At 33.4% G+C, this 24,624-nt stretch overlaps 2 protein-coding genes across 4 annotated transcripts; both read right to left on the reverse strand.

Moving 5' to 3' along the window:
* Positions 1-808: 808 nt before the first annotated feature.
* On the reverse strand, positions 809-9,355 carry LOC8277909 (calmodulin-binding protein 60 B). The gene is made up of 9 exons (XM_015723606.2): positions 9,196-9,355; positions 8,748-8,907; positions 6,689-6,764; positions 5,653-5,711; positions 3,753-4,246; positions 3,509-3,669; positions 3,226-3,429; positions 1,909-2,146; positions 809-1,817 (listed from the first exon to the last, which is right to left on the reverse strand). Exons 2-9 carry the CDS (start codon positions 8,855-8,857, stop codon positions 1,234-1,236), a joined length of 1,926 nt encoding a protein of 641 aa, XP_015579092.1. The 5' UTR covers positions 8,858-8,907; positions 9,196-9,355; the 3' UTR covers positions 809-1,233.
* A 1,824-nt stretch (positions 9,356-11,179) lies between these two features.
* On the reverse strand, positions 11,180-21,435 carry LOC8277910 (bifunctional dethiobiotin synthetase/7,8-diamino-pelargonic acid aminotransferase, mitochondrial). 3 transcript variants are annotated; one of them, XM_015723603.3, is made up of 14 exons: positions 20,568-21,435; positions 20,314-20,484; positions 19,702-19,963; positions 19,402-19,479; positions 18,635-18,755; positions 18,168-18,316; positions 17,073-17,167; positions 15,523-15,638; positions 15,286-15,432; positions 14,199-14,332; positions 13,941-14,072; positions 13,215-13,349; positions 12,437-12,549; positions 11,180-11,576 (listed from the first exon to the last, which is right to left on the reverse strand). In XM_015723603.3, the coding sequence occupies exons 1-14, from the start codon at positions 21,305-21,307 to the stop codon at positions 11,393-11,395; spliced, it is 2,577 nt and encodes an 858-aa protein (XP_015579089.2). In that variant the 5' UTR covers positions 21,308-21,435; the 3' UTR covers positions 11,180-11,392. The 3 variants fall into 3 exon arrangements, with proteins under 3 accessions (XP_015579089.2, XP_048227849.1, XP_048227850.1); XM_048371892.1 differs by lacking the exon at positions 19,402-19,479; XM_048371893.1 differs by lacking the exon at positions 15,286-15,432.
* Positions 21,436-24,624: the final 3,189 nt, after the last annotated feature.

The following is a 24,624-nucleotide window of genomic DNA, read 5'->3' on the forward strand; positions in this document are numbered from 1 at the left end:
GAATATGTGTGGCTTTATCATTTCTGATGCTCTATATATACTTTAAAATGAGTAGGAAGAGTAATACATAATTTAATTAATATATACACTTAAATTTTAGTCTAAATCAAAAGGTATTTGTATGTAATTTAATTAATACTTATCAGTTCTTAAGGAACAAAATAAAGCTTATGGACATTTATATAAATGAGAAAACATTCTTTTACACATAAAGAAAATTAAAAATAAAGCTCCTGTTAATCTACTAATAACTTTTATCCTAAGAAGATCCACTTTCGATAGTCATATCACCAAAAATAGACCAAAAGATAATAGATACTCTATATTTATTATCTCCCAAACCATTTATCCCGAAAATTATTTTAATACAACTTTGTAAGTAGGAATTTTGATTCTCTTTCTTTTTCTTTTTCTTTCTTGCAATTTCTAAAAATTGATTTTAAAAACTTTTAAGAAATAAAAATAAAGTCATAAGAAAATTAAAAAAAAAAATTAGAGAATGAATTGGAAAGATATATATTGCAACCACTTCACTAATGCTACCTGATCAGTACAAAAATATATGTTACAATTATAGTCTGATGATGAGCCTCTAAATGGAGAGTCAAAAGAATGATCAAGAGCTGCAAGAAATTTTTCTTTTTTTCTCCTGGAAAACAAATAATAATAATTCAGCACACTCAACCCAAATGCAACCAGGAGCAAAGTGATCAGAGAAAAGCATGCTCATCCAAAAACAAAAAAAAAAAAAAACAAAAGCAAATCAAACCATTAATGGTATAAACAATTTATAGCAAATGCTGATTGATTAAAAAAAAAAAAAAGTCATATCTATTGGCTATTATTAGAAAAAGATTCCCCTAATCAGTCAACAAGAATGAGAGGGGCCATCAACCGAAAGACAAATTCACCCCTTAAGAATCTTTTAAATAGATTATTATAAATACACCCCAACGATGATAGAAGTGATCAGAGAGAAGCTTCTTGCTAAGTTCTAAGAAAGTGTAGCTAAAGGAAGAAACAACATACTGTACAGCTGTACAAGAAGAGATTTCTCTGATACCTAAATGCCCATAAACACCCCAGAGGTCTTTTTAGACTTCCAAAACAAACAATTTCGAGCAGTCCCAAGACCTCCAAGAATATATTGCTGGCCCAGGAAAGACATTTGGCATCTTCACCTACCTTTTTTGATGCTGCAAATAGTCTTTTGACAGCAACAACTTCCAACTACTATTCATCATCCAATTCAACAAGTTGTGCTCGCCTTTCAGCTGCTTTCTTCCTGATAAAGAACCCCCATCTCATTGCCGCCTTGATCTTCAGCCAGCCAACAACAGCTTTACCAGGACGCCCGCTGTTCTCGTCATAGTTTGGCATTGGTGATGCTGCCATATAAGGTGGGAATGAGAATCCATCTTCAGGTATATTTACAGCGCCATGCCCCCCCATGCTAAAGAGTCGAAGCAAGTGTTGCATATCTTCATTCTCAAGCATCTCATGACTTCGGATGCGAATTTCTTCCTCAGTAAAGTATTCATCAACTCCCTTGTCCCGGTTGTTGGTCCAGTCATCAAAAGGATTGAGACCAGATGGCTGCATGGAAGAGCCAAGAGCTTGAAACCCAGAGCTAGATGACTGAGGAGGACCAAGAGCTAGACCAACACTGTTATCATTTCTCATCCCTTGAGCATGGTGAGAGTTGCTGATCAAAGGTTCATGTACTGTGAATGAGGTGCTGTCAAACTGGGTACGTGAATTTGGATTCACAAGCTGGGATTGGGCCGAGAATCCTGCTCCCATACTATCGTTAAACCCTAACACAAGACAAGAAAACCCAAATAAGATGAGAATATTAAAATTAATGTACCCCCATTAACTACTTACTGAATATCTATAAGGACTTACCTCCAACTTGGAGGCCTGAATGCCCAGAAGCCTGCTCAGTAGTAACTGAAGCTGGTAGCCTTGGCAACTGCATTTGGTGGTCTGAAGCATTAGGGTAACCTATTTGGCCTATCTGAGGTTCATTTTGGTAAGTATTTGACCTCTTACTTTGCTTAAAGTTCAGAAGAGACTTGCCATCATACTCTATAACCTCATTCCAATTTTCATATGCTTTTTTCACCAATGTATCCACATATACCTACAAAACAAATTTTAATGAGTAAAGTCATGTCCAAGAAAAGAAAATTAAGCAGGACCAACCAAGTTTATTAGCTAAAATTTAAGTAAGCTCCTTTGGACAAAGGTTTAGTTTCAAAGACCAAATGAGTACATTGCATCAGATATAATCTCATCACTGAGATCGTAGACTCATTTAATTTTATATGTACTCAAAGCAATGCCCAGCACAAGCAATATTTTATGTTTCTGCAACACGCTGTAACATGAGTAATTAAAATAAATTTAATAAGAAAAACCCATGGATATCACTGCTGTTGCTGATATTACTGAGAGGACACAACTCCGGAAGGTCTTTAAAACTCACTTTTATAACAAACAGCCAGTGGATATCCATAAATTCAGGAAACTAATATATAAGATTCTCAAACCATGTAATATTTTTTCCAACATGTAGTTATACATGTAAAATGCTTCTATACGTTCCGTGATTTTTAAAAAATCCACAAGAACTCCAATACTGGAACTACAAGTGTACATTTTATCTAATTATCATACTTCAATAGGGAATAAGATATATAATTAGTATATCAAAATTCACACAGAAAACGTCACACATCAGTCTATACTCACCATAGAGAAAACAATAAACAACTACCATGAAGAAACTGACACATTCATTCTTGCAATATACAAGTAGTGTTACAGATAATAGTTTAACTTAAGTTTATAATTTGACATTTAGAGTTGAGCACGAAAAAGGGGAAGAAAAGAAAGGAAAATAAAAATCATAGAAATAGTGTCAAATTAAACGAGCAGCAGACATTTGTATGTGTAGAAAAATGACAGCGCATATTGCAAAAAACTCAAACAGACCAATCAGATCATTCTTTGATTTAACAGATAAAACACAAATTCAGCACAATTTTACTCACTCTCAAGTTTGTATATGATTCAAATTGTTCACGAGCTTTCAAATTGTTCACAGTAAAACTATGCAATACAGAAACCATAGGGTGCTGAGACATTAAAACACCTAAGAAGGATAAAATAATAAAAGACTATTCAAAATATAAATATATAGAAGAATGCAAGACCAACCTTTTGATCATCAGAAAGAGAACTAGCTGAATAATATTGTTCCCCAGAGATAAGGCCATTTAGTTCATAGATATTATTAAAAACAACACCGACGTTCCTGGAATCTTCAGTATAATAAACATAAAGCTTTCCACTGAGGCCACAAGTCTTTGCATGCTCTACAAGAGCATCCCACATTTTGTTTGACATGCCAGACCCCAGTATCTACATCCAAATAAAGACAAATCAGAAAATATGAATACGGCAGGAACATACTGAATCAAAAACCCAAACCTCCACTTACATTTCGTAATCTTTGAGCATCCCTGACCAAAAGTCTTAAGAAGTCTTCAACTGTGAATATTCCTTGATTATTTAGCTTCTTATGAAAGGATCCATCCTTGCCAATTTTCTCCAATCTCCATACATCGTCATTTAATGCAGGTGGGTAATGTTTCTTGTATACTGTCAATGGAATAGAAAATTAATTTCACATATTCCATAGGAAATATAAAAAATAAAAAATAAAAGGCAAGGAATGAACTTACGTTCTCCTCTGTGATCTTTGACAGTAAAAGCTTCTGTCTTTGCCTCACGAATGCGTATGCCCTCACAACATCCAGAGGCAACCTTCAAGCCCAGCCTAAACTTCCTGCTCCTTATCCAACTTGAGTTATCCGTAAACGTGAGATCCCCCAGTGTTCCTACACCTTCTTTGAGTGTGACTTGCAGGTCCCCAGTCAACAGTGGTCTCTTTCCTTCCCGTTCTTTAACAACATGGCTTTCAAATTCTTCTTGGCTCCAGTCTTCATCATCTTCATTGTTAAAATCCCCTTCAAGCACAAGAACATCTAGTTTTACAGAGGCTTCAGGACCAGACGTTAAAACATGACCACTGTTAGCATCAAGCAGAACAATGTGGATCGCAGCACCCTGCTCGCCCTCTACTTTTCCTCCTGTGAAAAGAGGAAGAGATAACCTGGATCTAAATTGCAACTGCAAGTTTCTTCCATCTGGACCTTCAATTCGTTTTGGCGAGGACCTAAAATCAAACATGTTAAAGAATAAGCAATCACTGCCAAGAAAAACACATGTTCAATAGCAATCAATAAAAGAAATGCTAACGAAAGGCGATTATTAGTCAGAATAATCAAAAGGGAAACATATGCTATGTTATTAATGACTGATCACAAATAAAAAGACTCCATTTCGTCATTTTCACTAGCTTCACGAACATTTAAAGAATGACTAGTTAAAACTGCATAAACATAATGAGCCTATTATCCACATTGTCATAGAAGCAAACAATCAACAGCTAAAAGATCCAAGAATTACATGAAAGAGACCCATCCGTATGCCACAAAAATACCTCCATGCACTACTGATATTTGTGTTCGGTAATTCTACTCCTAATAAACAACATAATCACAAGGTCTTAGCTTGTATAATTACTTAATGACAGAATGCATTCTAAAATACAAGTAGATGCAGCCAGACGGGCTATCTATGGCCGCTAGAGTACCAGAGAATTAGATATTCCAATAAAACTACGATTCTATAATCAAACAACAGTAATGTTCTTCCTGGAAATACCTCGGTTATTGCTTTCCCACTCACCCTCATAAAAAGGCAATGATTTATCAACCAAATTCTTTTAAGTAAGCCACAATTATATTGTATGTCATCATCATAAGCATTGCTATCAATTGTTTTAATAGCATTTCTTCTAATATCTAGTACTTAGTTTAACACAAAATAAAATTACTCAGTATTCCAATCAAGCACTTATCTAAATAGTGTGTACCGACCTATGGAAATCTTCTTTAATCCCTTCTAATACTTTTGGTTCTTTTAGCTTAAAATTCCTCACATTCCGTAAATGGGAAACCTATATTCATGCTTATGCAAGTAATTTAAATATCCTACCCTGTAAATAATTATAGTTATGTGGATTGCACCACTTTAGTGAACTTCCATTTTTCCAGCTCATTAGGCATAGACCACAAGAAGGGGAGTAGCCTATCCCCCTTCCTAGTCCCTACCACATCTGAATTCAACTGCAGCTCTCCTTATCCATAAAGAAACCAGAGGCCTAAGGTACGATCCATAAGGATATCCTTAACCTAGAAAAAATAGCGCGTAGGAATTGCTGTCCTGGGATTATGATCCCAGAGTTTCAGTGCATCCACCTACTTTGGCCAAGGCCACAGAACTGCTAAGCCAATGGCTAAGTTCAGTGAATTTCCTTTCCGTGGACCTCTGCCAGATCATTAATCAGAATGCCTTCAGTTGATTTTACTATTATTAAGTATCAATACAGTCAAACTGATGTAGACAAATATCTGGCGATACAACCACCAAACACATGCCACCAACACTCAGAAAAAAAAAAAAAAAAAATGCAGCTTAATTATGAAAAAACAAACTTTCATCAAGAATATCTTCTACCTTCCACTGAGTCTAGGAGGGCCCAACTTTGCTAAAGCACGTTCCACTTCCTCACTTACCTGTTTGACATAAATTGCACTAACACAATAAGATGCCAAATAAGACAAAACACGTTTAAAATATACAGATGTACATAAAAAATGCCAGAAGGGAAATAATTAACAATTATGTGCTTAATAGAGAATAAAATTTTCTCTAAAATAAAATTTCGCTCTTCTTTGCTTTGCCTAACCATATAATTACACCACATCAGCAAATTCGATATCGTGTACTGTTACATGAACTATGTGCAGACCTACATATGAGACAATTCTTATTGTGGACTACCTCTAACCCTCGGAGTTTCCAAGACAGAGGTACCATTTATACGTGCATTATTAAACAGATAAATTTAGGGGTGCGGAAGGATAACTTCCATTTAAAGCTACAGTTGCCACAAGCACTTCAAAAGTTATGAAGGAAAAAACAGACCAGTTGTCATAGAAACAGGGGCCTTTCCAGAGATTCAACTAATTGAGGACAAAAAAGTTGCATGAAGATTTTCCTTTTTATTTCCTAGGAGGATAAGGTTTCTATTCCTTCTAGGAGTAATTTTGTAAATCTAGGTAAAAGCTGTCCAGTTCATAGCCCCTTTCATTTGTAGAAAGTTGGTCCATCAGAGCATTTTGTTAAGACTCCAAGCAACTGCGCCATTGGAGCTGTTCGATCCCAAGTTGCTTGATGAGGGGAAAACTTTCCATTTACTCTATGCATATGATTGTAAAATCATCTTTTTAAAATAAAGCTGACAGAAACTTTTAGTCTCAAGTGCTCAGTGACAATAACGACATGCCTGTAGATCATGTTATCCAAATGCTGATTCCTGGGAACTGCAACTGATGCTAAAAATATATCCCAACTCTCAATTCAAGCCAGATCCTAAACTCAGATCTGAAGATCTCAAAAGTTATCCAATTTCCCAGAAATATAGCCTGTATAAATCATCTGTGATCAATTCACAAAGAAATGAAGCAGATAAGCAAAGTAAGATTCTTACAACTCTACGAAGGATAGGTTCCAAAGATGAGCAGAGCTTCTGCAGACTGTCCACCTTCAGAGCTTCTACAATGACACTGCATGATGCATATCAATTTGCATCAGAGTGGAACTCAAAAAATAGATATAGTCTCATACAGTAAATTTATATAAAGTAGTCCCCAATTATCAAACTGAGCATATATAGTATTATATGATATCTTGCATACAACCAGTTTCCTAATAATCACATTGAATACCGTTATGCTTGTTTTCAACAGATAGCAAGTCCATCAGAGTAATTTTCCCAAAGGGAGAAAGATGAAAAGATAATGAAAAAAAGAGAGTAGAAAATAGAAAATTTTTAAATGGTAAAACTGTAAAATAGAAAAAAAGAAAAACAAAACAAAACAAAACAAAAACAGAGCAAACAAAACAAGAAAACTAAAACCGCATTTCACAAACCCCAAACAGTCAACAAACTATTTAAAGAACTGACTCCAGCAGGCTGAGAAAATCCAAACCAATGATACTAATGAGAGAAGAATGCAACCTTTTTGACTTTATCACGAGAGAGAGAGAGAGAGAGAGAGAGAGAAAGCAACACCAATATTCCTAGCAGGTAACTACTAAATCCTCTACAATTTAAAAAATTTCCACTACAAAATCCACCTTTACTTGCATCTTTGCAAAGGGCTTATGAAATTTTTTCTTTAATATAAGATAGCAGAAGAGAAAAAATAAATTAAGAGCAAGAAAGTGTTATATCACCTTGGCCACAAGACTATAAAGAGAACTGGAAAAAGGAGGAGAATCAAATAGCCAGGTATATCAGGGCTGGCTTAAGGTACAGGCCACTATGCCTAGGGCCTCAAAACTTTTTTCTCCGTACATATGTTATAAATTTTTTTGGATGTATTTAATAAATAAATTATTAACTATAAAGTTTTGCCTTCCCTAAAATTCTAGACAAACTTAATCTATTATTTAAGGTCTAAATGTTATCAATTAACAATATTTACTTGGTAACTAATGTTAAAATATCTTGAACCAACCTATAAATTGACCTCCTTTATAATATATCTACCTTAAAATTGCTTGATGATGATAATTTGAAGAAAAACCATGACATGCTTTCTGATATTGATGCTTTAGAGTTTATTTTCTAAATTAAGAGTCATAAAAGATATCATAAACGCAGAAATAAAAACACCTCTTGAGATACTAGAGGGAGTCTGCTATCACCCCAAACATGTGCCTGCCACTTTCTCCGAAAGAAGGACCTGGCAATATTGATTATGGCATTTCTACTTTTTTCTTATTCCTATTTAGCTATGGCTTTAGTGTGTCCATACTACTCAAGAAACCTTTGCTATTTCCAACTATGGGTTCATAGAGAAGGTAAATTCACTTCCAAATGCATGGATAGCTTATAGAATACTATTAACCACTTGCATTATTGTAGCTCAGCATAAAGTAGTTTTTCAAAATTAAGATTAACAAAATCTTCTCTGTGTTCAACCATGTTGCAAGAAAGATTAAATAATTTAGCTATATTGTCAATTAATAAAAATTTGTGTTTTTGCACTTGAATACAAAAATTTAATTAATGATTTTGCAACTCAAAATAAATGCAAGAAAAAAATATTTTAGATAATTTCTATAAAATATTTTTAGTATTGGAGAGCCATCAAATAAACCCCTACTTATTGCCACAAATACTGTTTACCCTGCGATAGATTAGCATTAAACATTAGATCCAACTATATTACTTCAGCAAGTAGAAAGAAACCTTCTCCGCATAATGCATAAAGTGTAGACAATTTCTCAATACCTAACAACAAAATCCAATTGATTCATAAAAAATGCAGCAGACAGTAAAAGAAATCCAGTATCCTTGACAGTGATAACAACATTTCAATAGACACTTATCTTCCCACATTTCAAGAACAAATGAATTCAACTTAACACACAAAAACGCAATTAAATACTCAAAATATTACAATATAACACTACTCAACAATCAAATTTTGCACAACCAATTTAACAATTTATTTAAGAAAATACCCAAAAGAATTTACCTAGCTAAAGCAGGGCGCTTTCTTTCAGGTTGTTGCTCTTCTCCACCACCTTCTAAAGCTCTCTTACCTCTAGCCATACTATTAGTCCTCTCCATATACCTTGTCTGCATTTTCTTTTAGCCTTTCTTAACCCAACTTTAGAAACCCTAAAATTCCAGATCTGCAAACACACACAATTTCACTTCATCAAAACAAGACAATTAAACTATCAAACACTTCTCTCTTTCACTACAGAACCACCACCATCACATCAATTCAGCTCAAATTACATAATATACCCCCATCAAATTCATAAACCAAGAATTATAAATAAATAAAAAAAAAAAAAAAAAGACCAAGGAAGAATCTTAGAATTCTTTCACTCTCAAAACTTCACATAAAACTTCTTCCCTGACTAACAGATTACTCGAGTAAAAATCTGAAAAGGAAAGGAAGAAAAAGGAAGAACCTGATACAGAGAGAGAGAGAAAGTAAGAAAAGAGCCTTTATTTGGTATGAAGAGATAATAGAGAAGGAGGAATTGAAAACAAGGGAAAAGAAATAAGACTAACAAATAATAATCTTTTTTAATTTAATTTATTATTTTTTTAATTTGGTTTATCATTAACTTTGTAAAGTGTCCATGTCTTTTTGTCTTTTGGATTATTCATTTATTTCCTCAAATTAAAACCTGAAAAATTACAAAACAAAATTCAATGTTGGTCTACTCTGGCGACTGTGTGCAGTGGTTAGTACTTTAGGCATAAAAGAGAGAAGAGGAGAGAATGATCACGTACTTTGTGGCTCACTGTGAGACTTCTATTAATCGATGTCCATTGTGCTGACTTTTCTTCGTTACTTTGTGATACTGAACTCGATCAATAATTTTCTTTAACCTTTTTATTACAAGTTGGATTTTTTACTAGATATCGCCTGTCTCTTTTTCTGCTTTATATCTGATCAAAATTGGTACTGTCACTGTGATTCGTGGCCGTCCATTTTAGAGAAAGAGAAAAAAAGAAAAAGAAAAAAGAGAATTGTGCAAGTGCATTTATTTATATGCCACGTCAGCGGCCGGTTCCAATTTTTAAATTAATTAATTCTTGGATGACGTCATATCTGGCGAGGAGATTGACGTCACTTGCTTAAAACTGTGTGTGGCGTTTTTTCTCCGTCCATCTTTTTTTCTTTTTTCGTTTCTGTGAATTAAAAAATGATTTCACTTTCATGGGACATGAATATCCTTGCGTGTATATTGGTACCGATATTATCCTGAGAAACGACCAAATCGGCCCCTCAATTTATGAGGAATGACAAAATGAGGAAAAAAATGCACTTTTCATTTGTTTATATTAAGAAAGGCATCTATACTTTATAAAAACGAGCTAGAAGTAAAATTAAAAAAATGAGTTATATAACATTAATCTTACATTAAAATTTAAAATTTAATATAACATTATTCTTATTACTAAAACTCAAAATTGAATGTGGCTCGTGTATTGAAATAGTAAAACGATTGAGTGTAATATTTTTTTATTAGGTAAGCTACTACTTTTGAGGCAACTAAAGAAGGCATTAAGTACATTCGCGAACCAGGTTTAGTTCTTAGCATAGCATTGTTGAAGAAATATTACAATGGAGCTATTAAACAAACAAAGGAAGCAAACTCTTGAATATTACAATGAAGCTATTACAATGTCATATTATTCGTGAAACCATTTTCAGGAATGATATAAGAATTGAAATGAGTATCCATTAATGAGGTTTTATTACATCCTTTATCTAAGCTTGTGACCTAATACAAGTATAACCGCTCTATATATGCTTGCAGGCTTCGACATATAGGCTAGTGGCTTTAATGAATTAGACAAATCTTACAAAAGAAATTATAGTGATTTTACTATTATGAGAATTTTATTGCTATACAGCGATTTCATTTAACTATTATTGGTCGATGGATCCTTTAAAACTAGATATTAAAAGAGGCCATGAGATTAGTCCCTAATAAACTATTAATTAAAAGGTGAAGTGAAACCACTTTACAATTCTCAATATTATGAAACCATTACACTTATCTTTGTGTGCATACTAAAAAAAAATAATAATGATTAATTAGTCTATAAGTGAATTAATTAGAAAAGGTACAATTATGCAAAACTCTACCTTATTGTTGATAGAAAAGTTTTTTCTGACACTTATCCTGTGTTTTTTCTTTTTTAATACTTTAGTGCCAAAAAGCTAAATTGGAACTACATATCAATTATATTACATGTATATTCAAGCCCAGAAGCTTAAAAAAGACAATGAAAAAAGATCATTTAAATCATAAAAACTTGTTCACATAGTCCCATTAGCTTGGCACTTTCCACCAACAATCCAAGCAAGGACAACTGACAGCTCAAAAGTTGTGGGTTTATTTCAGAGAATTAAGAGAAATGAAAAAGAAATTCAAATTTTCAAAAGCCTCAAAGCCCGGTTGCACGATTAAGAGTATTAAAAGATTTCTGTTACAGACCTCTCCCTAAGGTACTAACTACTACAGTAAAGAAAAGCAAGATTGCACATCATGAACAGAAGTGATTCTCCTGATATAAGATTCTGAATAAAAAAGTACCTTTTCCTTAATTAGAAATCTAAACACAAACTACCCATAATTAATAGGATACCTAATGCTCCTTAACTTGCTCAAATTCCTCCAGTCTTTTGTGAAGTTTGATTAGCAGTTGACTGCAGGTCTCAGGAGGCGTGCAGGGACCACACATAAGATAGATAACATTACCCAAAGGTCTCATGTAAACGCCATCTTCACGGAGCTTCAGAATAAGCGAGCGCGAATATAGTGATGCATATCTATAGAAAATCAGATGCTATATCAGGCATATATGTTATATAAACACACCAATGCATGAAAGCAAATGTTGCAAGAGAGGAAATTCAAGGCTTCTGAAGGTGTTAGCAACTTGATAAAAAAAATGAATATTACATCATTGCTAGCATAAAATGTTTTCATATGCAGACTTGTGCAGAAACATAGCAGTTGATAACAAAAATCAATCACAGCTTTCACATGCCTAGAAGTATATTATATGCCTATACCTCAAATTGCCATCAATAAAGAACCGATAAAAGCTTTGTTCATAGCTGATCTAATTCGAACACCTTTCAGATCACTTAACACAGCAAAGTAGAAGCTATGGCTACAGAACACAAATGAATTACCATTTGATACGGAAACAAGATGTCAGAAGGGACAAAAGGTGCATATGCAAGCATATAATACTAAATCATCTTAACCAAAAAATGATCCATGTCTTAGAAGTATCTAGCATGCATGAAAGTACTATTAAAAACTAATTATCATGTGTAAAATTGACAAAAGGGCATTGCACTTTATGATTCCAAGCGCTGGACTGAGAAGCATTCTCGGAAAAGGTGTGGACATGACAGACATTTGTCATGACCAAGTGTCAGATATACCGAGTTGTCATAACTTCCACAAACACATAAATGTGTATGTAGTTTGTCAAGGAGCCCAAATGCCAATCATCCAACAAAAAATCATATAATACAATTCTCTATTTTGAACAGAATTTTAGCTACCAAGCCTTGGGCTTCTGCTTCTTTGTCATTAAATAGAATACCTAGAATAAAAGTTCATAACCATGAATGTACTGCATGCACAAAACAAAAGAGAAAGTCAAGGTCAATACCCAGCATTACTCCCTTCTGCTCGTAGTTCTAGAGCAAATAGAGTTCCCAATGCAACCACTCTTTGAACAGAAGAATGTGATGAGATTCGTTCTATCAGTTCCCCATTCCATAACTGCAAGCATCAATGCAAGTACTAAGTCAACTTCATAGTTTACAGTACACAAATTTATAAAACAGTATACTTAGTCTGCTTTTTGTTTTTGGAGGAAGGAGGTGAAAAGAGATGTTAGGGCAGCATATTCCATCACCATTTGCTCATAATGTGCAATTTAGCTTGGAACCATGGGAACTAGGAAATCGAATAAGACCCGAATCCAAGAAATTTAGATTTTTCATATTAAAAAGAAAAAAAATATATAGATAAGCTATCGCTTCCATTTCTAGCCAATTGAGGGAGTTCCTGTACCATGAGAAGCAGATCTTACAACAAATTAATGGCCCAAGGTATCACTGGAATATAAGATTTCAATTTTCACTAAAAAAATGAACATGCTAATAGTAGTAAACAGAATATTACTTTGCCAATGATTTGATCTTCCCTCTTTTTTCTCCCATTTATATTGGAGACAGAGTACATGCTTTCACTTTCTTAGTTATTGTGAAAATCAGCAGACAAATGTTCACTTTAACCAAACTTTTTGGTTCTTAAAAAAGAAATCAATTAATATGGATATTAGAACTGTGGCATCTGGTGGTCAACAGTCAACTATATTATGTAGATGATGGATGACTACCTGCAAGAAAGAAACAAAAATTAAAAATATAATTTCCACATACCTCCCTAAGCATTCTTCGCTCCGAAATGATATTAGGGTTTGTGCTGGGATCTTTGAACCATTTAATGGATTTGGCGGCTGCTGCGCATCCCATAGCATGAGCAGAGTAGGAGTGTCCATGCAAAAGGGCATTGAGCTACAACCAGAATCAAATGAATTTTTTAAGTACATTTTTTATGCTTCCCAGTAAGCAAGAAGAGTGTATCATTAGCTAATGCATGCATATTGCACAATAATTGCAAGACAATCAAATCATACATGTAAGGTTCAAAAGTTGATCTTTGCAAACAAGAATGTAAACCATCAAATGCTTGTTAAACCCTCTAAATCTATTACAACCTCACAAGGTACAGATGAAAACTCATATTGCTGAAACTTCAAATTGACTAACTAGTATAGTATTCTAATTTAGAATAGCTAAGAGCTAGTCCATCAAGCAAGCAGACCAATCTGACCCAGAAAAGTATTCTAGTTAGTTCCCATAATTTTACTTCAACAAACAGTTTTAAGATCAATGCAGTCAATACTACATCCAAGATCTCAAGTAAACCTTTTTAACAATCTCAAAGTTTGTGTGCATGAAGTCCATCACACTTTGACAAATAGCCTATGTGATCATCCTTATTCATATTGCAGACAAATACAGTCAAAAAGCACAAATGGCAGTAATCAATATAGAAAGTTACACAAACTGCTGGTACCAAACAAGCATGTTACAATGAACTACCTTAGAGTCTCCAATAAATGAATTAAAAACTTCTTCTGTGGCCAATGTAGCAGCCAATGGTACAATCCCTCCGGTCATCAGTTTTGCAAAGCAAGCTATATCTGGTAAACAACCAAGTAATTCTGACGCACTCTGACAAAATATGAATGAACTTTCATTAAATTTACTGAAATTCACACCTTAGAGATTTCAAAACAAAAAATAAATGCAAAAAAAAAAAAGGAAGAATAAGAATGAAACTCAATGAAAAGAACCAACCTCTGCTCCAAGACGCCAGAAACCTGTAAAAACTTCATCAAATATAATTGGGATATTTCTACTTCGACATTCATTTACAAGTGCGCGTTGGAAAAGTGGATCAATCATAAGCATTCCACCAGCACCCTGTACAACTGCAGTAAAGGTCCAATATGCAGAAAATTAAACAAAGAGAACACTGAGAATGTTCAATTCAATCTACAGCAACCCATACTGAAAATATGGCACCCATGTTGAGGCTACAGCGTAGACAGAAATTCATGGGTTTCAATGAAACAGCAAACCTCAATTATAGCATGACTTGCTGCGGGAGAATACAAGTCAAAAGAAAATTTGTAAGCAGGATTCCTTGAGAATGATAATTTGCAGAGCCAATAGAAATGAAATAAGAATTCCAAATATTATTCAAGCAGAACTCCTCTTATCAATACCCAATCAAAAGACTGAAAGTCTTGGGGAACCAACAGAAATAAAAATTTGCAAAAAAAGCTTTTGGCCCGTTAAGAAGTTGACCAGCCCATGGAAGAAAGTTATTGAGACTATTCTAAATTTTCAAAACAATGGAAGCAAATCAGATACTGTTTTGAAGATCTATATGAGTGTAAGAGTGAGCTTGCATAATAACAGTTCCAGTAAAACAAAGCTGGCAAGAAAGTTGAGCTTGATACAGGCTTGGTCCAAAAGTAAAGATGCAGCACATGAGACCAAACACATAACTTTTTTACTTTCTTCAGATTACGTAATGAATGATCCTTATTGAATAACATGAATTGGCTAATGATAAAAAAATCACCAATTGATTTCTGATGCATGTCATCTCAAAGCAAAGATGGAATTAACTTCAATTGAGCCCTTAAGGACACAAGCCAAAGACAAAAATCATATGCATTATATGGGTCCAGGGATAGCGCAATAGATACAATTGCACCTCCAATAAATCACGTTACAGATTTGATGCAAATAATCAAGTAACATAGTATAAGAGTGTGTAAAAAGTGGATCCTGATCATGAATTTCTCTAAGAAACGAACTGAACACTTTGAGATATAATAGCATATGTAATACCAAATACTAATGATTCCCTTGCCTGGTTCTATAATTAAAGCTCCAATATGGGCAGTTCCTTTTAATCCTGAATATTGTGATAACAGCTGTGATATATATGATGAATAAAATCCATAAAGATCTGAGGAGTCCCTGCTCCTATCAAAAAGTTCATCACGCGAGCCAAACGCTGCAGAAGTCAGAAGATAGGAAACTACAGTGACAATAAAGATAATAGCCAGAGTCAAAAGAAAGAATAGAAGACTTCATGTTTACTAACCCATGACTTTATCAGTTTCAGTTTGAGAATGCATTGCATCAGGTAAGGTAAGATTCCATATGCTGTTGCACATAAAGATTGTAGGAGGATCTAGAAAAAGGCCTCTTCCAGTGTACCTATCAAATTACAGAGGGCAAATGATTGATCAAATTAAACCACTGATGGCTTCATTATTTTTCTACTACTAAAAATTGTATGCAACTAAATTTTGCATTGATGCCAAATGCCAAATGCCTTTCTGTATGAAAAAAACATTACATTTTTAGGAATCAATAAAAATAAAACCATTTAATTTCAAACTTAAAAAGCGTGTAAGAGCCAACACATTGAATCGCCTATAAGAATGTGTATACCATGCTAAACTGAAGAAGCTGTAAACCCTAGACTAAAAAACTTTACATATGGACCTTATGTAAGCTGTCTGCATAATTTGCAAATACATCTCTCAATTCTCCCCACTTCCTCTATTGCCCCAACCATAACCTCCTCCCAACTCACCCACCCTAATTATGTTAAAGATCGTTGAAAAGTTTGCCACACATGACGGATAAGAATTTCCAAAAGCAACAAGTTTTCCATCCTTCCACAAATTACGTTATGTAATTAGTGACATTGTGCTGCTTCACATTACTTCCCTTAGGATTTGTTACAAGTTAAAATTAAAAAGAATTATTCTCATAATTATGGAATTGCATTATAGCCACATTCTCTCCCTCAATCGAGGAGACAAAAGAAGAACTCTTAATCAACATATGCATCATAATCTCTGCCACTCCTAGCAACCAGCTGATGACTGCAGTTGTTATCTGCACCACCTCCTCTCAAGTATTTATCCTTCTATAGTATTGATTTTTCCAGAGTTTTGTGCAGTGCTATAACCACATCTAAATGCCTACTTGCTGAGGCAACTGATTACCTATGCCCTAACAAACTGACTGCTTGATTTCAAACTTTTACCTAATTTAACTTCAAGTAATACTTACTCTAGTTACCCCTTCGAGCAAACTAGATTGTTTCCAGTTTTGATCCAGCTAAATAAGCATGAAAAATGATAACATATTTAGATCCAAGAAGAGGTTGGGCTCTTGTAAATGTTCTAACATGCAGTCACATTGCTGCAAAAATGGACTAGTACAGATGTTTCAACTAGTGAATTGAATATCTCATATTTTCTGGGATTCAACCTTAATGCTGAAATGCTAATGCTTTCAATGAGTTTGACAATTTCTAGTGGGATTAATAAATTGTGAATCTTTCACTTATCATTGCCATATGACTTTCAACCAATATCAAATCCTTTGCATTTGCAATGCATGTAATAAAGACAAAATAAATAAATGCAATTAATAACATTGTGCAAGAGTGGTGAGCAATTGTTGTAGAAAGTTTTTCAAATAAAACTTTAAACCATGGGGCTGCACATTAGCCAGCTCAACATTGTACTAAGCACAAACACTTACAAGGCAGTCTTACATATTCAAACTGACTTGATGTTCTGGCTTTAGTAATAAAAAGAATAATGCTTCTAGGACTAAAATAAGAATCCATACCATGGTTGCTGAAGGAAGCCTGTATAAGATGATGGCCCTTGCGCTTCCATAGCTCCCAATGTATCACCATGGTAAGACCCTTTAAGAGCTAATACCTGAAAGTAAACTACACCTAAGTCACCAGCTGTCAACAAAAGATGCTCCATCACGACTACGTGAGCCTTTGCACTTTTAATCATAATACAAAGAAGAATGTGTAGAAGACATGCAGGCAACATTCAAGCCACTTCAACAATGTGGACTTGGCGCAGCCTAGGCATTGTCCACTCCCCTGTCTAGACAAGCCAACTGTACTTCTTAGCTACTACCTAGATTAACCTGTGTTTTATTTTATATGAAGCATTTTGATAATGAAGTAAAGACTAAATATTAAAGGGCATAAGGATATATTGGAATGTAAAAACAAGCATATATGAAATATAGCATTTAAGTGCACAGTTGAAACTTAATTAGCAAGTCTACCATTAACCTAGCTCTATAATATGCAAAAACAGGAATTTTTTGTCAAGTAGACTGCATAAAAATATAATGGAGTGTAATCATAACACTAGAAATCCTAAATAAATAAATGGTCCTATAAAAGAATTTTATTTAGTGAAAAGCTAGGATATTTAAGAAATCAAGCTATCTGCACTTATTCAATTGTCTCCACTTCTTTTAAGATTTTCGATATCAGATGTGAACTTTAAGATCACCGATTGCAATCACTCTGATTTATCTCTTAAACTATATGCCCTTGTTGATATGGCATGTTCATATGGATTAATTTAATAACTTTTGAGCTAAGCATGACAAAACTAAAGCTATTACGAATTTCTTGGCACGAAGAAAAAATTTACTGATAAAACAAAGAATAAGTCCTTATATATAGAGTAACTAAACAAGTACAAGACCAAGCAGAGTAATGCGCTGCAATCAAATTGGAGAACACTAAAAGAAACTGCCTAAATTGGCATTGGTATTTCATTGGTACTTAAATTTGCATTGGTATTTCATTTATCCTTTTTTTCAATTTAGATATAAGTCCAGATTAAAACTAAATTTATAGCACTACTTAGGAGACAATATGTGAGAGGTGCATAATCAAAGATAAACCTTTAAATCGATGCACCGTTCAGCTGTATCGTTATTGGCTGAATCTAAAAGGATTCTATTATCAACAAAGTATTTACGAAACGCCATCTTCAGGGCAATTTCAATCGCTGTTGACCCATTATCTGAAAAGTATGTCCTAGAAGCCCAGCCTGTCAAAGAAGAAATATGTACTCATAGTTCATAACCAACATAAATCAGTAAAAGTCAAAAAAATGCTGAGATAATGTAACATGATGTACTAAAAGATTTAGTTTATGCAAGAATGATAAGTTCTTTATCACATTAGTACGTTAAAAAAAAAAAACAAAAAACAAAAGGAGCGTCAGAAGAATTATGACTTCACAGATCAAACCATGTGTAACACCTTTTTACAATTGTTGATATTGCTTATCAAGCAGAATTCAATAAGGATTACTTAGAAATGTGCAAGAAAATTATCAAAATATTTGTTGGACTAGATAACTAACCTCTGCCGACACCCTCAACCAAAAGCTCTGCACATTCTAAAGCTGGTTCATAAACATTCTCAGGAAACATTACATGGCCAAATCTTCCTGCAGCATAGCCCATATCTCTGGCAAGCTCAGTCTGAAGCCACCTAAGCATAATAACCCACATTAAAGATATTCAGATGTGATAGCTGTAGTGCAGAACACATGAACTTTGTCATAAGGGCAAAACAAATAGAGATGCTTGGAGAAGAGGGGAACACAAGGATTGTACCAAAGCCCAACAACATGAAACTTTTCAGCATTCTAGGATACACTTGTTATAGATAACTTCATGTGGTCTGACATTTGTCTCATTATCTTATGACATTTCCTTGAGTAGTAAACCTTTTTCATTTGTAGGAATGACATGGCAAATCCATAGATTTTAAAATGTATTGTAATGAAATAATTATAATAATAAGCTTAAGCAAATGCATGCACAAAATCACACTCAAGCATTGATTTTAGTATTTAGCAGACATAGTTCATGTTCATATCAGTCATGGTGCCATATACATTCCAGCACCAGCAGGGTTAAGTAAAACAATTGAATGAACGGAGACGAAAAAATTAAAAGGCCACACATTGAAATTTGAAACAAAATATATAGAAAAAATAGAAAATAAAGCACAGCATCTAAGATAGTAAAATAGTATCTATCTGACCATCAGTAAAATAGTATCTATCTGACCATCAGACAACATTACAGAGAGCATAGAGAAACATTAACATGTAACAAGGACCTGTAGAGTAGCATTAGGCCCTTGGGTCCACCAACTAGCACATGCATCAAACTGTTCAGTTATGGACTTATTTTGAGCCTGTAATTGAAAGACAATGAAATTAGCTTGAGATGTTAGAGAAATAAGTGCTTTACATTGGAAATTCTCACACAATCGACAAGCAGCATGAAAAGCATAAATAATTTGTCTATAAACCTAGACAAAACGATAAATACAGCTCACTTTATCATTTGGTCAACATGAATAAAAGTTGAAAACAGGTTTGTAAACAGTAATTCATTTGTTTGTTATAACACTAACCTTGTATACTGCAAAATTCTCTCCACACCTTGAATCAATAACAGTAATAGTTTCTTCTGGTACAAGTCTATGCTGAGTAAATGGCCACCATAAGACATCTCTTGCCTTCTTCGGCATCTCATTCAATCTTTCTGTTCTCTTTAAAAAATCAGATACCATTATATCCTTCAAGGAATTAAAAATCTTTTCAGAATCCGCAAACCATTCCACCAGGTCATTTGACATATCTTTTGGAACAGGTGGCAGTAATATCACAGGCACCCTAGCAAAATACAAAACATTAAAAGAATTAAAAAGACTTAACTCATAAAGGCAAACTGACCTAGTTTGGAATGAATTATGTGCAAGAATTCAAATCAACTGAATTCTTGCGAAATGATGTAGTTTATTGCATGATTTCATTTCTTTCAAAATGCCTTATTTTCTTGAGTTGAAAGAATTGAATTCTAAAAAATAAGACATTTCCAAACATGAGAATATATTAAATAGAATTCAATTCATTTGAATTCTTGCAACCTTTGACTTACCCAAACACTATAAAGTGATTCCTAATAAGACCTATAATATAGAAGAAAGTACCAAGTGAGCAGAGAATTGCTTCAAAATTACTACCTATTACGCAAATATGAGAGTAGTGGGACCTCATTGACAAGGCCATGATCTTCAAAAACAACAGCAACAATATCATAACCTCGAAGTTTTAAACTTTCATAAGCAGAAATTGTTCCCGAAATACCACCTAGCCTCCCATCTCCCACAAGTACACCAGGGAACCGAAAAGGCCTGTTAACATGTTTTAAAACAAAATAAATTATTAATAAAACAATTCAAGCTTATTAAAACACGCAAAAGGAAATATCACGTACCTATACAAATCACACTGTAAAGTACCAGAAGGACCGGGACTAGCAACACCACCAGCAGTCTCAACAATACAAAAAGAATCGAATTTTCCATTTTTATCTTTGTTAATTACTTCCAGCTCATTTTTTAAACTCTCTAAAACAGCAGCATCCTCCACAACTCCATTCTCTCTCTCCGCTGCTAAATGTGGAGAAACGGCGTCATTCCATGCAAACAAGGTTTTACAAATTAACTCCGAATTATCAGCTCCTCCTCCGTCGTTACTTAACGCCTTGTTCTCTTCACGGAAGTTCAAATCGTACATTCCAAATTTAAATTTGAATTCATTGGCGTCGAAATCTAGAGAAAGGTGAGATTTGGCGGCGGGAAGTGAGGATTTGAGGACGGAATTCGAGGAGAAGAGAGAGAAAGGGAGAGAAGTACGGCGGGAAGCGAGAGAGTGAAGTTTTGTGAACAGAAAATGAGAGTCAGAATCGGAAGGGAAACCGGTTTGAACCGGTTTAAGGTAGAGGAATTTACGAGTGCCGGGAGAGGAGAGGAGGAAGGAGGAGGCGAGGCCGGTGGAGATAAGAGTTTTACCGAGGGAAGTGTTGGAGCCCCAAATTAAAAAGGTTGGATAAGAGAGTGGAAACGATAATGGTGATGGATCTGAAGTTGAGGTTGTGGAGAAGAGTTTGCGGTGGTGGATGAGGAGCACTCGGCGGGAGCGGCGGTGGAGGTGGCGGACGAGGAGATGGAGCATGGTGGTGAGACGTGGAAACCCTAGAGGTAGGTAGTAGTGAGCGAGTCTAGTGGAGAGGGAAGTTGACGTTTGGCAGTAGGAAAATTTGAAATGGTGAAGAGTGATGGTTGTGGGGCGGCAATTTCTAGTTCAAGAATTTATGACTATTGGTTTCTCATTTGGTACGAGACACGTCGTACGTGTATCACGAGTGATATTGTCTTCACCCGTCAATCGCGGTACCATTTACTGGAATAGAAAAACAATTAGTAATTTTAATACTTTAGTAGTTTTTAATTTAATCAAATAAATATTGAGATTTTATTTTAATTATCTCTTAAATATTTTCTATTTTTTTTATATACATATATCTAGTATTAATTTAAAATAACTAACATTTAAATTTTAATTTTTAATAATAATTAAACACTTAAATATAATATATAGACGTTTTAAATGAAACTACATGTCAAAAAATAATTAAATATTACTAAAAAATAAGTTAAAGATATCTATTAGATTATATCAAGTATTAAGATATTAAAATGACTATATTATTAAAACTCGTATATTTAAATATGCATTTGGCTAAAAAAATTGAATATAAATCGTTCTTAAAATAAGGGTTCGATGATCGCTCAACTATGGTTTATATATTAAAATTATCTTTGATTTTCAATTTATATCGCAAAACTTTTTCAATTAATTAGGGTAATAAAAAACTCCCTGCCATCTATTAATTATTAGTGAATTAGCGAAAAGCACTCATGGTACTACTTGTTTTTTTTTAAAAAAATAAAAAGACATCTTATTAATTAAATATCACATCAGCTCCATTTTTTTTCTCACATCATTTAAGAGAGACATTTATAACACTATCTCACTTTTTTACCCCGTTCTCTCTTTTCTTATATTATTTTTCTCTATAAACCTTTGAAAGCTTTATATTAATAGCTGATGTAGTTGAGCAAAACTTTCCCACTCGAGTTATGGAGTCCCTCATGTTGAGCATCGAGTGGACTATCAATGCAGTCTGACGGCTAGAATATGGGTATTTTGGTCTGAAAAGAACCTAGCAGAAGATATTTTAGGTGTGCTAGCGGGAGCTCCAACTTTTTCATGTGACTTAACAAGGCATTCAGTTCCTGTATTCACAAGTTACTCTCAACTTGAAACGGGATGAAGAAAATTTGAGTAGGGAGGTTCATCTGAAAATGTTGCTTGAAAGAGCAAGCATTGAGAACGTTTTGAAAATAGAATCTGAAATAAAAGTATTAAAGGAAAAGGTTAAGAATTTGGATGAGAGAGATTTTAAGGCTTTGAAGCAAACGAAAAAGTTTCTTCATATTCCTTTGGCTATCTTTATTACTATCTTGCTCTTTTCCTTTATATAAAAGCATAAGTTTATAGGTCATATGTAATGTTATGTTTAATGTTTGCTTGTTAACGTAAGTTGTTTCTGGTTAATACGATGAACCTGTTTTTTCATTTGGATTTGAATGTTGTTTATGGTAATATTGGTTGTTTTCTGTTTTGGTATATAATGAACTTGTTCTAACAAACATATTGGTGAAGACAATGAAACTGAAATAAGTAGTTTTTTACATTAATTCCAATAAAAAAGAGGTTTTGTTTAAAAAATGAAATTGAGGGTTTCTTTCCTTTATACCTCTTTTAAATTGATAGTATATGCCTAAAACCATCAATAACTAACAAAAACCAAAATTACGATGCCTTACACATGACCATATTCAAATTCAACTGTTAACATTCCTAACATTAAAGCAAATTTTACAATTTATTTAAACTCATTTTGAATCACTTGGAGTTCCTTTTCTTGCTAGGCCACTTATATCTTGAAGGCACTTCTCTTCCTTTTAGTTTTGCCCTCTTGTTCCCTCTTTCTTTTGTATTTTGATGTTGAGGTTAAATTTTTTGCTTGATTATGTTTGGTTTGCTGCAAGAACTTCACTTACACTTGACTTTTGATGGTCAGAGAATGCATCATCTATCCAACCTGAACCCTAATAAAATTGACATCAAGCATCCATTGAGTCACACATAAACTTCTTACTATTAAATTAACCCAATATTAAATTAAAGAAAGTTTTGAGGCAGGTAAATATTGTCTCATATATGCACAATAGTCCTAAAATCTCAAATAAGCTGCTGATTGTCCATCATTAATCACAAATTGCATCGGCTTAAACATTCCAATTCTTCTTACCAAGTAATACAAGAGTTAAATTGGATTGAACTCCTTTAAGATTATGTGAGGCATGTTTACTTATAGAAAACTTTATGAGCTGTTTAGAAAAGATTTCCAAATGAAAACTCAATATAGAACTTTATGTTTTTTTTTTTTTTGTGTTCTTTTCTTAAATAAAAAAAAAAACAGTTTTTTCATGTTAATAAATTTTATATATTTTCTATGTTTTTCTTTATAGATGAAATCACTTTTTTTCAAATAAAAACAAGGAGTTTTAATTTCATGTATTCCAAATTTACTTTTTATACTTAAAATATTATCCAAATATAAAATAAAAAGTTTATTATATAATAGCAAGTAAACATATTTTATAAATTATCTATGAGAATAAAAAGTTTTTATTTTCCTTAAAAGTTAAAATATAAAAATAGAAAAAATTAGTAAACAGACTCGTAACGTTTGGCATGGTTTTATATATATCATATTTCATAACATATATAAAAGTGCAAAGACGGAACGAGTGACATAGTAAATTGCTAAAACGGCCTTTAGATTAGGATTAGTATTTTTAATTTATTTATTTAGAATTTTGTTTAGAATATGTTAAAAGAGATCTAATTTATTTAGAATTCTTAACCTATACCTACATTAAAGCAAATTGTACCTACGTAAATTGGATTCCTAGTTTATTTAGAATTGTCAAAGAAATCGAAAATTATTTAGAATTGTTACCTATGTCTATGTTTATTTCCTTATTGTGTTAATTTATATATTTAAAGAAAATTAGATACTTAATTTATTTAGAATTGTTAAATAAATTGGATACATATACCTACATTAAAGCAAATTATATTTTTATTATGCTAATTTATATATTAGTTAATTTATATATTTTAAGTTTAATTGGATTAGGATTGGAATCATATCTGAATTAAGATTTTAATATAGCCATTTTATATAAATACTACTAAAAATACACAAAAATTATTTTGATTATTTTTAGATAAATACTACTAGCCACAGAAACAATCCTATGTAGCATATCAAAGGAAAGTGGACTGGCAGAAATGTTGCATAAAGCAAATTTAATAATTCGGGATGAGGCGCCAATGACAAAAAAAAATTGCTA

This window comes from Ricinus communis, chromosome 3 (assembly GCF_019578655.1).
Source record: "Ricinus communis isolate WT05 ecotype wild-type chromosome 3, ASM1957865v1, whole genome shotgun sequence".
Taxonomy (NCBI): domain Eukaryota; kingdom Viridiplantae; phylum Streptophyta; class Magnoliopsida; order Malpighiales; family Euphorbiaceae; genus Ricinus; species Ricinus communis.

Coding starts and splice junctions, on each gene's coding strand:
- LOC8277909 (XM_015723606.2), bottom strand. CDS start 8,857: ATGCAGACAAGGTATATGGAGAGGACTAATAGTATGGCTAGAGGTAAG. Junction 3,670..3,752: donor CAAAGATCACAGAGGAGAAC/GTAAGTTCATTC, acceptor TTCCATTGACAG/TATACAAGAAACATTACCCA. Junction 3,430..3,508: donor ATGCTCAAAGATTACGAAAT/GTAAGTGGAGGT, acceptor ATTTGGATGTAG/ATACTGGGGTCTGGCATGTC.
- LOC8277910 (XM_015723603.3), bottom strand. CDS start 21,307: ATGCTCCATCTCCTCGTCCGCCACCTCCACCGCCGCTCCCGCCGAGTG. Junction 14,333..15,285: donor AGCTTTAATTATAGAACCAG/GCAAGGGAATCA, acceptor CCTTTACTGCAG/TTGTACAGGGTGCTGGTGGA. Junction 14,073..14,198: donor TCTGGCGTCTTGGAGCAGAG/GTTGGTTCTTTT, acceptor ATATTTTGTCAG/AGTGCGTCAGAATTACTTGG.